The sequence below is a fragment of the Vulpes vulpes genome, chromosome 14 (assembly GCF_048418805.1).
Source record: "Vulpes vulpes isolate BD-2025 chromosome 14, VulVul3, whole genome shotgun sequence".
Classification (NCBI taxonomy): Eukaryota; Metazoa; Chordata; class Mammalia; order Carnivora; family Canidae; genus Vulpes; species Vulpes vulpes.
Window position 1 is genome coordinate 139,365,915 of NC_132793.1, and position 17,291 is coordinate 139,383,205.

A 17,291-nucleotide genomic window follows, 5' to 3' on the forward strand; every position below is an offset into this window, starting at 1 on the left:
CATTTCCAACTTTCTTGCCATCATCTCAAACGCAAGATGTCTAGGACCAAATTTAACATATTCCTCCCAAACTGAACTCTCCCTCTTCTTACAGAGGCTCCTGTGGTACAAGGTCCAGACCCGCCCCCTTCACGACGGAGTTCTGGAGGCTAAAAGTTCTCAGGTGCAGAACTGATCCAGGCCGAAGACAGCAGGGCCCCGTCATATTCCTAGTCCACGTTCAATGGCTGGAAAAGATGCAGGTTTAACAGCCCAGCCTTGTCTTGGCTCTGGACGACTCAAAGCACCATCCCGGTTCAAGAACTTCCTGGGGATGACTTGGGGCCCAGGTTCCTCCCCTGCCTCAGCCTACTTCCCTCGCTCCTGCAGGATGCCGATCGTGAGAAAACTCTGCAATTGAACGATGTCAGCAGCTTCTTCGGAGTCTTCTCTGACCCATACTCAGGACCTTAGGGTTATCCTGGTTGGACTCTATCCTTCTTGCCTCTCTGGGCTCTTTCTGCGTGTCTTTTATACTCGTGATTTTTTTCCATGTCAACACCTACTATTCTTTTCTTTCTAATTTCTTTTGCTGCTATTATTCTTTTTCTACAAGCTTTTATCTCTTAAAAATCTTAAAGATTTCCAATTCCTCTCTTTATTAATATTCTCTATTCCCCTCACCAGTTCACCTCATCTAACAATAGTGATCAAATTGATCTTCCTAATAGGTAACTTTCATCCCATTAAGCCTTTCAATATATATTCCCTACATCGTTATGGCAAATATGGCCAACTCCCCGTTCCCTACTACCTTAATGCTCTGTCCCTCAACAGGGCCATCCTGGCTCCTCAGCCAGAATGATTCCTCCACAACTCCCACCATGAATTGGGCAACCAGCTACATTTAATCACTTTTATCTGGTCTTTCTTGCTCTACCCAAACCACTGTCCAAATCCCAACAAGACTGAACTGAATTTTACTACTAATGCTGTACTCTTCACCCCCCACCCACCCCATGATACCTGCCTTCTTCAAAAGTCCTAAAGCACTTAGTCACCCTATCACCTACCCTTACTATACTTTGCCTTAATAACCTTTGTAATCTTCTTTCCAAGAACATATAACATAATGATGTGAAAGGAGTATGAAGTCACTAAATATCAATTCAAATTAAAAAGCAATACTTTCAACTTAATTAGCTAGCATCTGAAATCATTAACAACACATTAACTTTCAATATGGTAACAAGTCTGATTTAATTATATTAAAGGATTAAAAACCTAGCTTAAATTTAATTTACGGGAAAGTTTGCCGCTAATTTATCTTCTTTGAATTAAAAACAAAAATAAGCTTGAGGTGAGCTTCATTCTTTCAATTCTCCTTCCTTGTATCAGAAATATAGCAGGTATAACCCAACATTTGAAGACTCAATGAGTCCTAAATAAATACAGGACATTTTTCAGACTGTTTAACAGCCAGCGCTAGGTCGGGAAGGGGTAGTGAAAGTGATTTATTTTTGGCAAGTTCTGAATTTCAGTAGCAAAAACGCTAGCATTGACTACTTCTATCTTTATAGGATTATCACATTTCCCAAAAGGTCTTTTTCTTACTTTGTGTTTATATGCCACCATATACACCAGAAATCTCAAGATCAAAATGTGGCTTCTTTCTGTTTCAAAGAACCTATGAAAAGGATTATTTCATCAAAAACAGTTACCTCCATGACAGGCATCATCCTTACTATCCATAGACTAACTTCCTCACCCACCTGGTAATCCTGTGAATTCTTGGCCTGAGGATTTAATCCACTTGGTCTTGTCAAATCTACAAATAACTCAGCAACATTAGTGATATCTACTTCAGCTAAAGGAGAAGATGCAGGAGCACTGGCCAGTGTTTGCAGAGTTGGAAGAAAGGCTTCTTCAAAACATTCCTGATTAGTCCTATTGAAAAACAATTTGAAAAATTTGTGAGCAAAGAAAAGGCATATGATTCTCAAAAAAACAAACAAACAAACAAAAAACAAACAACAAAAAAGTATAAAATTCACCCCATCAAGATAACAGTATATTCTCATCGAGGAAAGAGACAAATAATTCAGGTAAATAAAATCTAATTAAGTTCTCATTTTTATCACTAACCACTGAAAAAAAGAAACTTGTATTTATAGATAGGACTCATGGGGAGCCTGAATTGAACTTCAACTCAGATTCTGATTGATCAATATAACCAAATACCTGCTCGCATAAGCAAACATGGGGAAGAACACGCCCAGGCAATGTCGAAGTCGAACGTCCTCTTCAGTCACAGGATTGTACCATAACAAGATAAGACGAGAAAGAATCCTGCTGCTGACCAAAAGCCCCGAGAACATCAGCTTGGCTAGTCCTTCTGCAGCTCCTGTCCTGAGTTCAGACACCTATTAAAAATGACTTTCATTAAAAGAAATTTTAATTTGTATTTCCTTTTTAAGCCTTACAAGGCAGCCTGTCGTATAATATTTTTCTATGAACTATCAAAAAATCACTCATACTGTGAATTCGTTAAAGACACATAAAAAGATTTTAGGTTAAGGCTATGTGATAAATTATTAGTCTAGCTAAGAAAACTATAACTCCCTTAAAATTCTTTAGAAGAACCAAACGGAAAAAAAACAAACAAAAAAAAACGGGAAAAAAAAAAAAGAAGAAGAACCAAACGGCCTTTTAAGTACCGTGAAAACAAAAGTCAAAGAGCCTGTATTACATGCTTCTCATGATGTAAGATCCAGAAAACACTAGTAACGACCCCTGCCGTCAGAGGGAGGTGGCCTGTAAAGGGAAGCTCCGGAGGGGGGGGGACAATGTGTATGAATAAAGGGGAACTGTGAGCAGGTGTTCCCGCGCACGGTTATTCTCAGAAAGACTAATCAAAGCAAACCTTAGAGAAGAAAATGGAGAGAAGATACAGTGACATTCAAATGGAGGCACAGGCCTAAAGGCAGGTAACTGAAAGTACTAGTCATTGTGACCGAATGAATTATTAAAGTCAAGCCTCTAACACTTCCTGGCTGCATGATCCTGTGCATATTAACTTTGTACCCCAGTTTTTTCTTGAAGATTCACATATTTTAGAGAGAGTGCACGCGTGAATGGTGTAAGGGGCGGAGGGAGGGAATCTCAAGCAGACTCCCTGCTGACTGTGGCATCCCAACTTGGGGCTCGATCCCGTGATCCTGAGACCATGACCTGAGCCGAAATCAAAACTCAGATGCTCAACTGACTGAGCCACCCAGGTGCCCCATGTATCTCACTTTTTTATTAAAAAAAAAAGATGATAAAATTACAGTTACAAGGATAAAGAAATACTACAAATAATAACTCTTACAAGTTCTATCCACATAGAGGCGCATGGGTGGCTCAGTCAGTTAAGCACCTGACTCTTGGGTTTCAGCTCAGGTCATGATCTTAGGGTCCTGAGATCAAGCCCCATATCCACCTTGGTGCTCACCAGGAGTCTGCTTATCCCTCTCTCTCCTCCTGCTCTCTTGCTCTCTCTTGAATAAATAAAATCTTTTTTTCTAAAGTGCTATCCATTTAGTAAATCCTCAACAAATATCAGTTATTGGGGATCCCTGGGTGGCTCAGCGGTTTAGCGCCTGCCTTTGGCCCAGGGCGCGATCCTGGAGTCCTGGGATCGAGTCCCGTATCCGGCTCCCGGCATGGAGCCTGCTTCTCCCTCCTCCTGTGTCTCTGCCTCTCTCTCTCTCTCTCTCTCTCTCTCTGTCTATCATAAATAAATAAATAAATCTTAAAAAAAAAAACAAGTATCAGTTATTATTTATATTGTTACTGATAAACGGCAAATTTGTTCAATGATCACATGACAGAGATCCTGAAAATCCGGCAAAGAAATTCAACTGTAGTGAAGCAGGATGTGGAACCACTTAAGGTTTTAGAAATGGTAGAGAAATTAATACTTAAATGAGATTTAAGGAAAATTATCTTTGCAGATTATAATCTACGAATGTAAAATAAAAGTCTAAATAGAAGTAAAAACAACGGAATGAGAAAATACAAGAACTATTTCAAAATTTTTTTCAAAACAAAGATTTAGAGGTCAACAAGATTAATAAGCGCTGGGCACTGGCACTAACTATTTGTAGCTCACAACAACCATGAGGGCAGAAACTTTGTTCCACTCAGTGCTGTACCCTCAACATAAAGTGACTGGCACATAATTTGCCTTCAAATATTTGTTCACTTAACTGAAGAACCATCCAGTGAATAGGCATCAACATCCCCATTTGGCAGATAAGGAAAAAGCCAGAGACCATAAACACCTTATTGAAAATTCACACAAATGCGACCAGAACACAAATGTACCAGTCTGTAACTCCCAAGGTTGCATGCTCCCCATCTTTTTAAAATGTTTACGACATACTTTCCTGATAGCAATAGTGATCCATCTCAAGTTGAATGTGAGGAATATGAAGTGAGAACTGCAAGTCTTTAAAGCATATAAAAAAAATTCTTATTGTGGCCCAAAGGGCAGTAAAGTAAGTCAGATTTTGTTTAGTAGTGATAACAAAAATGAAGTCAAAATCACAGAATCCAGTTTAGCCAGAAAGAGATTAAGGTACCAGCACTATTGGAAACCTTCATTCCTTTGTCACACAGTTTTACTATTCATTCATTTTCTACCAATGGTGTGTTAGCAAGCCCATCGCACTGGGTAATTCCCAACAGGAGATTAGTATATCGCTTAAATATTAAAATTTAAAAAGCCAACATCTGCCTTTTGACTGGTGAGGTTTTTGTTTTGTTTTTTTTAAGATTTATTTATTCATGAGAGACACAGAGAGAGAGAGCAGCAGAGACACAGGAAGAGGGAGAAGCAGGCTCCCTGCAGGGAGCCTGATATGGGACTCATCCAGGGTCTCCAGGATCACACCCTGAGCCAAGGGCAGACGCTTTAACCACTGAGCCACCCAGGCGTCCCTTGACTGGTGAGTTTAATTTATTTACACTTAAATCGCTGATAAGGACCGATCACCATAATTTTGCAATCAAAATGTGATTAAGTAAAAAACTGTTAAAAGAGACAAAGAACAATAAATACGTATATTAAAAAGGTTAATTCATCAAAAAGACAATTAAAAGTACAAACAACAAAGCCTCAAAATACATAAAACAAGCTTTGGCAGAAATGCAGGAAGAAATAGCTCAATAATAATAATAACTGAAGAGCTCTGCGTAATGGACAGAACACCCAGGCAGATCAGTAAGGAAACAGAGGACTTGAACAACACTGCAGACCAACCAGACCCGCCAAACATGCCGTCCACTCCACCTCACTATAGAATACACTTTCTTCTCCAGGGTACGTGGAACATCCTCATGGATTGACACTATGTTAGGCCAAAAACAACTCAAAATAAATTTTTTAAAAATGAAAACATCAAAGTATCTTCTCTAACCACAAGAGATTATACCTAGACAGCAATACCAGAAGACTGTAAAATTCAAATATGTGTAAACAATATACTTGTTATATACCAACAAACCAAAGACAATATCAAACAAAAGGAAATATAGAAAACACTTAGAAAATGAACTAAAATGAAAAATACAAAACCCCAAAATTACGAAGTGCAACAAAAGCACCATTCACAGGGAAATTTATAGCAGTAAATGCCCACATTAAAACAAAACAAAACAAAAAACCTTGGGAAATTTATAGCAGTAAATGCCCACATTAAAACAAAACAAAACAAAAAACCTTGGGAAATTTATAGCAGTAAATGCCCACATTAAAACAAAACAAAACAAAAAACCTTGGACTTCCAGGAAGATGGAGGAGGAGTACCCTGAGCTCATCTCCTCCCATGGATGTACCTAGGGTAACACCCACATCAGTGTAAATAACCCAGGACAGACTCTCCACAGACACACGAGACTGTCCACAGGAAGAAGGGGCACTGCAGCCACTGGACAGAGGAGAGGGGCAGACCATCCCCCCCCCCCCCCCCCCCCCCCAGGCACAGGAGAGACCTGCACTGCGAAGATGAATCCCTGGAACATACGGTTTTGAAAACCAGAAGGCTTAACACTGTGAATTCTTATCATCGGTGGGGCTTGACACCCAGAGCTTTAAGAAAATCAGCCAATGATGCTCTGGGAAAGACACATGGAGATAGGAAACTCGGTCCCTGCCCTTAAGGAGACAGCTTAACAAACAATCCTGCAAAGATACAGCACAGAGGTGGTCCTTTGAAAAAGGCCAGGAGTATACGGGAAGATTTATTTACTAATCTGAGAATGTGTGCTAGAAGGACGGGGATCTTTAGGAGACTTCTCCAAGAACAAAAGACCTGGCAGGTGCCCTTGCCCTCCCCGGCTCCCCAACTTATATACCCAACACTTCAGGGAATCAGCCCAGGATGAACACTTTCCACCTACCTTGCCAACAGCACAGCCCACTCCTGAATTCTCCAGAGCTGCCCCCTCCAACCCGGACACAGCAGGAATTCCCCAAAGCAACCAAAGCAGTGGGGTGAAGGCAAGACACCTAATCTGACAGCCAGTCCTGCCTACCAATGAAAGCTTCCCAGGGGGCAACACCAAAAGAGCCCTTTCAGTTTGTTGTGACCACATCTCCGACACTCAGTCTGACCCAATCAAGCCTAAAGTGGCCCTCCCTAGACTGGCCCACTAAAATATAGGGACTAAAGCTTGCCAACAACAGGCAAAGTGAGCCACTGCAGATGACTGGACTAAAGGCAAACACAGCTCAGCCACGAAAGGAAGGTGCATAACACGCATAGGAGATGCCATCAGCATGATACCATTTGCATTACAGGGACCTCAAAAGAAGAGAGAGAAAAGAGGAAAGAAATCTCATTTGAAGAAATAGCAGCTGAAAACTTCCCGAAACTGGAAAAGGGAAAAGGAAATAGAAATCTGAACCCAGGAGGCACAGAAAGCCCCTAGCAGAATCAACCCAGGGAGGTCCACACCAAGACGTGGGGTAATTAAATCGGCAAGAAGTAGTGGGGCACCTGGGTGGCTCAGTCAGTTGAGTGCCTGACTCTTGGTTTTCAGCTCAGGTCAGGATCTCAGGGCTGTGGAATCAAGCCCTGCATCTGGCTCTCCGCTTAGCGGGGGTGTCTGCCTGAGATCCTCTGCCTTTCCCTACGCCCTTCCCCTCCCTCTCGTGCTCTCTTTCTGAAATAAACAAACAAATAAATAAATATGAGAAATGTTACAGGGGATTCTTTTAGTAGAAAAGAAACACTGTAAGCAGGAGTAAGAAAACTAGGGAACACAAAGAAGTAAAATGAAGCATACCTATAAAACTCAGTCAAGGAATTCACAGAAGTAAAAGATAAAAAGTATAACATCATATACCTAAATTATACAGGGAGAGGAGGGGAAATTTAGTACTTTTAAAATTATTGGGGGATCCCTGGGTGGCTCAGCGGTTTAGCGCCTGCCTTCGGCCCAGGGCGTGATCCTGGAGGCCCGGGATCGAGTCCTGCGTCGGGCTCCCTGCATGGAGCCTGCTTCTCCCTCTGCCTGTGTCTCTGCCTCTCTGTCTATCATGAATAAATAAATAAATCTAAAAAAATAAAATAAAATTATTCAAACTTAAGTGGCAATCAACTTAACATAAATTGCTTTGTCCATGTTATATATAAATCTGATGGTTACAAGACAAAAATCGGTAACAGATACGCAGTAAGTAAAGAGGAAGGAATCCAGGTGTATCACTAAAGAAAGCCAGCAAACTGAATGAAAAGACCAAGAAAGGAACAGAGAACTACAGAAACAACCACAAAAACAGTAACAGAAGAGCAGTAAGTACATGCCTATCAATAATTACTTTGAATGTAAGTGGACTAAATGCTCCAATCAAAAGACACAGTGACAGAATGGATTTAAAAAAAAAAAAAATGCTGGTGGGAAGCCTAGGTGGCTCACGGTGGAGCATCTGTCTGCCTTGGGCTCAGGGCATGATCCCAGAGTCCGCAGGGAGCCTGCTTCTCCCTCTGCCTGTGTCTCTGCTTCTCTCTCATGAATAAATACATAAATAAATTCTAAAAAAAAAAAAAAAAAAAAAAGCTGGCTACAGGAGACTCACTTAAGACCTAAAGCACATGCAGAGTGACAGTGAGGGACAGAAAAACGTTCTTCTGTAAATGGAAGTGGGAAGAAGGGTGAGGTAGAAACAAGTATCAGACAAAACAGACTTTAAAACAAAGAATTAAGTGGAGACAAAAACAATACATAATCATAAGGGAACAATCCAACAAGAAGATATAACAACTGTAAATAGTTCAATGACGCATTAAATGAAATGGATCTAACATGTATTCAGAACATTCTGTCCTAAAACAGCAGAATATACATTGTTAGCCCCGGGGGCTCAGCTGGTTAGCGCTGCCTCCGGCCCAAGGCCTGATTCTGAGGCCCCAGGATCGAGTCCCACGTTGGGCTCCCTGCATGGTGCCTGCTTCTCCCTCTGCCTGTGTCTCTGCCCCTCTCTCTGTGTGTCTCATGAATAAATAAATAAAATCTTTAAAAAAAAAATAATTATCAAATGCACATGGAACGTTCTCAAGAATAGGCCACCAGTAAGGGGGTTCCTCAAAAAGTTAAAAATAGAACTATCCTACAATCCAGCAATTGCACTACTAGGTATTTATCCAAAGAATACAAAATTACTAATTCAAAGGCATACATGCACCTCAATGCTTAGAGCAGCATTATCTATACTGGCCAAATTCTAGAAACAGTCCGAGTGTCCATCAACTGATGAGTGGATAAAGAAAATGCTTTGTACACACACACACACACACACACACACACACACTATATTGGAAGTAAGAAAAAGAAATCCTATCATCTGCAATATGGTAGGACAATGCAACCTTGTGGACACTGTGCTAAGTGAAATCGCCAGACAAAAACAAATACTGCATGGTATCACTTTATATGTAGAACCTTATGGAAAATGGAGTAGAAAAGTAGCTGCCAGGATTGGGGAGTGGGGAGAAATGCAGAGACCATGGTAAAAGGATACAAACTTTGTTACAAATTCTTTAAAAATAAATTCTGGAGACCTAATAATGTAAAACACGGTGATTTTAGTTAACACTATATTTAGCTAACACTATACTGTATAACTGAACTTTGCTAGGAGAGTAGAACTAAATGTTCTCACTAAAATAAGTAAATAGGTGAATTTTTGGGATATGTTAATTAACTGGATTGGGGGTGAATCATTAAAAAAAAAACTTCCATATGGCCCAGTAACCCCTTCCTAGGTATATACCCCAAAGAACAGACAACTACACGTCCATGCATGTTCCTAACAGCACTATACCCAACAGACAAAAGACGGAAACAGCCCAAATATCTCTCAATGGATCAGTGGCTAAACAAGTTGTGATCTATACACAAAATGAGAGATCCTGCTGCCATAAGAAGGAAAAAGTACTGATAAAAGCTACAACATGAATGAGCCTCGAAAATAAGCTAAGTGAAACAAAGCAGACACGACGTCACATACTATATGACTGTATTTGTGTGAAACATCCAGAATAGTTAAATCCACAGAAACAAAAGGCATACTGGTCACTGTCAGAAGCAGGCAGCAGGGGAAGTAGGGAGCAACTGCTCAATGGATACAGTTCTTCCTTTGGGGATAAGGGAAATGTTTTCAAATTAGAGGTGGCAGTTACATTACATGGTGAGGGTACTAAATGCCAATTGTCCACTTCAAAAATGTTTGTATCAATTTCACCTCAAGAAAAAAAAAGTCAAGATAAAGATTTTTTAATTGTTTACATATGCTATAAAAATATAGCTCAAGAGTACTTTGAGGAAAAAAAAAATCTAATCTCATATCCTATCTCAGACCTTCCACCAACCCAATGTAAAATTATTTTAAATTGTTTCTTCAGACTCCTGAAGGGGATGCATGGGGGGGGGGGGCGGGGGGGCGGCTCAGAGGTTGAACATCTGCCTTCGGCCCAGGTCATGACCCCAGGGTCCTGAGACTGAGTCCCAGATCAGACTCCTCACACGGAGCCTGGAGCCTGCTTCTCCCTCTGCCTGTGTCTCTGCCTCTCTCTCTGGGTCTCTCGTGAATAAATAAATTAAATCTTTAAAAAAAAAAAAAAAAAAAGTTGATAATTTTTAAATCATAAATCACAAAGACATGAGAAAAAATGAAAAAAAAAAAAGGAACAGGGACCCTGGGGTGGCTCAGTGGTTGAGCATCTGCCTTTGGCCCAGGGCATGATCCTGGAGTCCTGGGATCAAGTCCCACATCGGGCTCCGTGCATGGAGCCTGCTTCTCCCTCTGCCTGTGTCTCTGCCTCTCTCTCTCTCTCTCTGTGTGTCTCTCATGAATAAATAAATAAAATCTTAAAAAAAAAAAAAAAAATGAACAGCCTCCAATAGTCATTTTTGTTTACATTTCAATTTTCTGCACATGCAATATGGCAGTGAGAAACAAAGTATATTAAAGATGAAAGAGGAATTTAATTATATTTAAAAGACAATCTTCAAATGTTGGTCAAACTTAAACTTCAGCCTAAAAAAGAATAGAGCATAAAAATAAACAATAAAAAGAAATTTCGTAACAACAGGGCTGTGATTATTTCTTACCTCACTATCTAGGAAATCAGAAAGAAGTTTCAGAACATTCTTGACTGTGGCAGTCTCTTCTTCAGCTTCTTTGAACTCTTGGTCTCCATCATTGTTTACTTCTGCATCTTCACTTTGAAGGGCTTTGATTTTTTTAGTTTTAAATGGCTCAATCCCAAATGCCATTAGTTGGTCAAAGATTGCCTTTAAAGCACTTATTTTTATTGTCACATCATCAATTTGTAAGACCTAAATTCAAACATCCCCCACCAAAAAAAAAGTAAATTCAGTAAACTTTTCATTCTGTGTATACGGCATAAAATTAACACACATCTTATTTTCTTATTCTATTTCCAACAGTCAAGTCCACATGAAACATTTTTCAGAAATTAAAATTTGTTTTAAAGTTATTATTTTTATTTATTTGTACCATTATATTTACACTTATATTTCATTCAGAAAAAGTTCACCTTTAGTACAAAAAAATTCCTAGAACTAGAGTCAGACTGAATTATATTATTTGTTCCTTTTATTTGAAAAAGAATGAATATATTGGCTATGATTCTTTTGAAGATCTAGAAAAACTGTTCAATTATATGGAAATTGTTTCTCGCCATCTTATCAAGACAAAAACATTACATTCTAATCAATTAGGGCAGCCCCAGTGGCGCAGCGGTTTGGCACCGCCTGCAGCCTGGGGTGTGATCCTGGAGTCCCGGGACCGAGTCCCACATCGGGCTCCCTGCATGGAGCCTGCTTCTCCCTCTGCCTGTGTCTCTGCCTCTCTCTCTGTGTGTCTATGAATAAATAAAATCTTTAAAAAAAAAAAAAAAGAATTTCCCTCTCGACTTTCTAACAAGTTATTGTGAATACATGTCTTGAATCAATTTTTATTACTAAAACTTGATTTACAAAAGAACTGATATCTTACTTCCCCCCAAAGATAGCTATTTTCCCTTAATCTAAAATCTGATAGGCCTAAAAATAACTTTATAAACAACTTAAGTTGTTCAGTGGTTAACTTTTTTGATCGTGAACCTTTCAAGGAACTGAAAAGACCTTAAAACCCCACTGCAGAATAACATACAAAAAAAAAAAAAAAAAAGAAAAGAAAAAGCAAATTTTACATATATTTCACATTTGAACCTGATATCATTCACAAACATTTTTTTTTAATTTTTTATTTTATTTATTTATGATAGTCACACGGGGGGGGTGGGGGGGAAGAGATATAGGCAGAGGGAGAAGCAGGCTCCATGCACCGGGAGCCCGACGTGGGATTCGATCCCAGGTCTCCAGGATTGCGCCCTGGGCCAAAGGCAGGCACTAAACCGCTGTGCCACCCAGGGATCCCTCACAAACATTTTTAATTTACAAAACAATTTTTATCAAGGGGCACCTGGGTGGCTCAGTTAAGCATCTGACTCTTGATGTCAGCTCAGGTCATGAGTTTGAGCCCCACACTGGGCTCCATGCTCAGCATGGAGCCTAGTTTAAAAAAAAAAAATCTAGCTGTTTTTTTCAGGCAAATATTAGTAGCTAGTCCCTGAAAAAAGTTTAATGATCTCAATTGTTTATACTACAAAAAAGGGGGGGGGGACTGGGGGGAGGACAAACTTCAATTCTTTAAAACTTGAATTCCATGACAAGGCTGCTTTTCTATTGATTCATTTGATTTGGAAGAGAGTAAAATTGTGGAATAGTTGGGATAAGAAACATCATTTATCTTTCACATCTGCTTGAATTTGACAATTCCTTTCCACAACAGAAAAGTACATATATAAAAACAAAGACCAAAAAAAATAGAAAAAATAAAAATATAAACAACCAGCATCAAGGCTCCTATAAGCTCTGTCAAGTGGAGCATGAGTTAGCATTAAATGCTTCAGGACACTTTTAAACACTACAGTCATTCTGTCTTTCTTTTGGCTAAAATGACCACAGCATTTTTTTAAAATATTTTATTTATGCATGAAAAGACAGACAGAGATCCAGACACAGGCAGAGAGAGAAGCAGGCTCCTCATAGGGAGGACCCCAGGATCACGCCCTGAGCCAAAAGCGGATGCTCAACTGCTAAGCCACTGGGGCGTCCCCACGGCACTTATTATTGATGTTATGGCCACCAAGAATTAAAAGGATCAAAATCCATATTTCATCTTTAAAGGTTAAGTGAACTTAATTATCTTTTGGGAAAATCCTATGGTATTTCCTTCGTTGCAATACTAGAAATATTATGTACTGTCTACCTTTAATCTTCCTATTAGAGTTCCAACCTGACTGTAACTCACAATTTTTCAGCAACATTCTTAATGGTATATAGAACATCTTAATGAATGTTTTATCCCATTTTTAGAGAAAAAAAAAATACTACTGAAGCTAGACATAAATGAATCCTTCACTATCGAATGTTCTAATAAGATTCTTCTTCCACTTAAAAAAAAAGTAATGACCAGAGATCAATCTAGCACTTCAAGACCCATCTTCTCGGAAGACAGGAAATAGAAGTAGAAAGCTTACTGTACACTAATTCCTTAGCAAAACTTCTTTGAAAATACAGAATTTTATTCTCTGGACTCCTATATTAAGCCAAAAAATTTTAAAATAGTGAACAAGACTTTCTTTAGAATTACTAACAGAATCATTTGTCCCAATACCTGCTGGCTTCAAAAGGACTCTCTATAACACATGCAGATTCACTCTACATCTTGGAGCAAAACCGATGTATGGCCAAGCACTCTACATGATTCGCCTGGACAAACTACCAAAATATTTCTTTCAGTTTCTTTGAGAGAGGAACTTCACATTATTTTAAAGATAATTCTGACATTTCAAGTTTCCAAAAGAATATAATTGTAACAGAAATTTTTCTGTGACATCAGCAGCATAGGATAAATATAAACAAAGCATCAACAGGAACTCCATCACTACACATTAAAGTAAGTTGATTAGATGCCAAATGCTCCAAAAGAGGAAACTAAAACAAAACCCTGAAATTCCTTATTCCTTATGAAATTCTTTTGATGTAAGTATGAGTTTAATTTTCTTCCTCTGATATAAGCCACAAGCAATTTGGCCATTTCTAGAACATGTGACTTCCCCAAGGTTTTCTCTAATTATATGCTTTCTTTTTCTTGGTAATGTGTTTGCAACATTAAAGGATGCTCCAAGATAAAGGTTTCATGCTGAGGGAATATTCTATTATTGGTTGAGTTCAACTTTTTCTTTTAAGATTTATTAATTTGAGAGAAAGAGCATGTACAAGTTGGGGTGGGTCAGTGGGAGAGAGAATCTCCAACAGACTTCCATGGAGCCCGATACCGACAGATCTCAGGACCCTGACTAAGATCATGACCTGAGCCTGAATCAAGAGTTGGATCCTTAACCAACTAAGCCACCCAGCACCCCAGAGTTGTCTTTTAATTTTTTCATGAAAATGATGTCTGTGTTGTCATATGTTATTTTCAAATTGAGCACACAAAGCACTCCCATTTACCTGCTCGCAAACAATTTGCACTAAAACTCCCTTGCAGCTTTTTTTATACCATTACATTTGGCAACACCAGATGCTACATGAATCACATTGTCTTTTTATATGGAGAAGTAGAGGGAAGTTTTTTTTTTTTTTGAAGTTAAGCCAGGCCCAAATGTTAAAGACAGATATCCAAAGGAGTTAAAAGGTCAAATACATTCCACTGGTTACACCAGATTTCATCCTTCTTTATTCAGTAGCACTCTAGCCAAGTGTCTTCTCTTCCTATATTATCAATTTTTTTTCCTTTCAACAGGGCCAATGAGTTAGTCTTTAGTATTTATCACAAACATGGTATAACATTCTCTATCATTAAAAAAAAAAAAAAAAGTAAAACAAAATCAAAAGGCTCTTCTCTTTATCCCAAGCCCTTCTCTTGCTACCTCCCCATTTCTATTATTCCTAACAAAAATAAAATCTTAAAAGAATAGTCTGTACTGGCTATCTCCAATTCCTCTCTCATAATTCTCTCTCCAGCCCATTCTCACGAAAGCCACAACACTTCCTTATTTGTCCCAAATGGTCAATTATAAATCCTTATCAACCTGTCACCAGCATTGGACAGTCAGATGATGCTAGCCCTTATAAAATATCATCTTCAATTGCCTTCTAGGACATCACACTCCCCTTACTGTCTATTCCACCTTAGTCTTTACTAGTTCTTCATCTCCCCTTCTTTTTATTTTTTTAATGTTTTTTTTTTTTAAAGACTTTTACATTGGGATCCCTGGGTGGCGCAGCGGTTTGGCGCCTGCCTTTGGCCCAGGGCGCGATCCTGGAGACCCGGGATCGAATCCCACATCAGGCTCCCAGTGCATGGAGCCTGCTTCTCCCTCTGCCTATGTCTCTGCCTCTCTCTCTCTCTCTCTCTCTCTGTAACTATCATAAAAAAAAAAAATAAATAAAAATCTTAAAAAAAAAAAATAAAGACTTTTACATTTATTCATAGAGACACAGAGAGAGACAGAGAGGCAGAGACACAGGCAGAGAGAGAGAAGCAGGCACCATGCAAAGAGCCTGACATGGGACTCGATCCCAGGTCTCCAGGATCACGCCCTGGGCTGCAGGCGCTAAACCGCTGCGCTACCGAGGCTGCCCTCTCCCCTTCTTTTTAAATGTTGCCTAAGCCCTAGGGAACTACAAAGTTGAGATCTCAATCTACACTCATCCCTCAGGTAACATCCAGTCTCGAAGCACTGGATACTATCATAAAGACAGGTTCATCTCTCCAATTTGCACTTCCCTCCTATCTCCAAACTCACAAATGCCTACTCGATGTATCTACTTGGAACACAAACTTCGAACTTACCATGCCCAAAACTGAACTCCTTATCTCATCCACCCACCATGAAACCTGTTCCTCTATTTTCCCCATCACAGGAAAGGGCAAGTCTCTTTCCAGTTACTTTGGCTATAATTCTTCATTACCTTCAATTTATTTCTCTCAGATGCCACATCAGATTATCAAATTCTATAGATGTCATCTTCAAACTTAGATTACCGCCCCTTCTTGCAACCCCATTAGTCACTTGAATACTGGTCCGAGTCATCATCATCTCTTTCCTGGATTACTGCATATCATGAGTAAATCTGCTTCCATTCTTATACCCCTACAGTTAACATTAGGGACTGTAAACTATGGCTAAGGGGCCAAATCCAATCTGCTGCCTGTTTGCACAACTTTCAAGTTAAGAAGAATTATCTTTATGTAGTTAAGAAAAATAATTTCATTACATGTGAAAATTATATGAAATTCAAATTTTAGTGTCCATAAATATTAAACTACAGCCACACTAATTCACTTATATATTGTCATGGGTCTTTTCACACTTGCACCTAAGAGTAGTACTTGAGACACAGGATACAGTCTGCAAAGTCAAAAATATTTACTCTCTAGCCCTTTACTGGAAAAAAAAAAAAAAAAAAAACTTATTTGTTTATTTGAGAGAAAGTGAGAGCGAGAGAGAGAGCATAGGCAGGGGGAAGGGGAGGGACAGAGAGAAAGGGAGGAGCAGACTCCCTGCTGAGCAGGGAGCACAACGTGGGGCTCGACATGGGGCTCAATCCCGGGGACTCTGGGATCATGATCCCAGCCAAAGGCAGACGCCCAACAGACTAGCCACCCAGGCACCCCCCTCTCTAGCACCTTACAGAAAAGGTTTGCCAGTCCCTGGTCTACATCAACTCTATACCCAGTCAGATCATAATAATCCTCTACTCAAAATCTTCCAATTTTTTCCCATTTCCTTCACTGTGAAGTCTGTTAAGTCCCTAAAGATATGGACATCCTGTTGCCTGCAATTCCTTTCTCCTACTATTCTCCCTCGCGCTCAGTCTGCCCTAGCCATAGTTGCCCTGCTCCTTGAACATTTGAGACAAAGTTCTACTTCAGGGCCCCTTCCCATGTTCTTCCCTCTCCTCAGAAACATCTTACCCAGATATCTACATAGTTCATTCCCCCACTTTCCTCTGGTATTGGCCCAAATACCAAAACCAACTTATCAGTGAGACTTTTGACAAAACAGATCCTTCTCCATTATTTCCACTTCCTACTCCTCTTCTTTGCTTTATCTATTCAATCGGACATAAAAGATAAAAATCCCTAAAAGTCATCCATAAGAGTCACCATCATTAATAAACCCTGGAATAAATTAAATTTAGAGCACTCATTGTATCATCACAGATTCTATGTACTTATTTCAGAAAATACAATCAAGATTTTTGTCATAAGATAAATCCTACCTGCAACAATAATACGAAGTGTTTACTTGCAAAATCCAGATTCTGTAGTCCACAGCATCCCAAGCATAAAACAGCCAGGTTTCTTAGTACAGGATGAACACTTACTATTCCAGGAAGAATCTAAATTAAATAAAATAATTTTGATCAGGATAATAAATGTATAACAGCATATTAAAAACATGGTTAAAAATAAAACTTCTGTATATTATAGATCTACTTCTTATCCATATTGTCTAACTCAATTTTTAGTTACAAAAAAAAAAAAAAAAAAAGGTATGTATTAAATTGCTAAAACAGAGGAATAAAGCCAGAGTGAAATACAGTCTGATCATGAGACATCCCTTTCTACCTGCTAAAGTGACTCAATGGCTCCCAATGCTCACAGGACAAAGATAAAACAC

The 17,291-nt window shown here is 39.3% G+C and overlaps 2 protein-coding genes across 2 annotated transcripts in view; one reads left to right on the forward strand and one right to left on the reverse strand.

The window, feature by feature from the left end:
* LCORL (ligand dependent nuclear receptor corepressor like) overlaps positions 1-1,336 on the forward strand; it is a 159,277-nt gene extending 157,941 nt beyond the window's left edge. Inside the window, exon 6 of the mRNA XM_072738019.1 lies at positions 95-1,336. Coding sequence (XP_072594120.1) covers positions 95-153 — 59 coding nt within the window. The 3' untranslated portion in view covers positions 154-1,336. The remainder of the gene's footprint in view (positions 1-94) is intronic.
* Positions 1-17,291, reverse strand: part of NCAPG (non-SMC condensin I complex subunit G) — a 41,401-nt gene that overhangs the window by 5,484 nt on the left and 18,626 nt on the right. Inside the window, exons 13-16 of the mRNA XM_025997157.2 lie at positions 16,891-17,010; positions 10,639-10,866; positions 2,221-2,402; positions 1,752-1,926 (exon numbers count right to left, since the gene is read on the reverse strand). Of these exons, the coding sequence (XP_025852942.1) occupies positions 1,752-1,926; positions 2,221-2,402; positions 10,639-10,866; positions 16,891-17,010 (705 nt within the window). The remainder of the gene's footprint in view (positions 1-1,751; positions 1,927-2,220; positions 2,403-10,638; positions 10,867-16,890; positions 17,011-17,291) is intronic.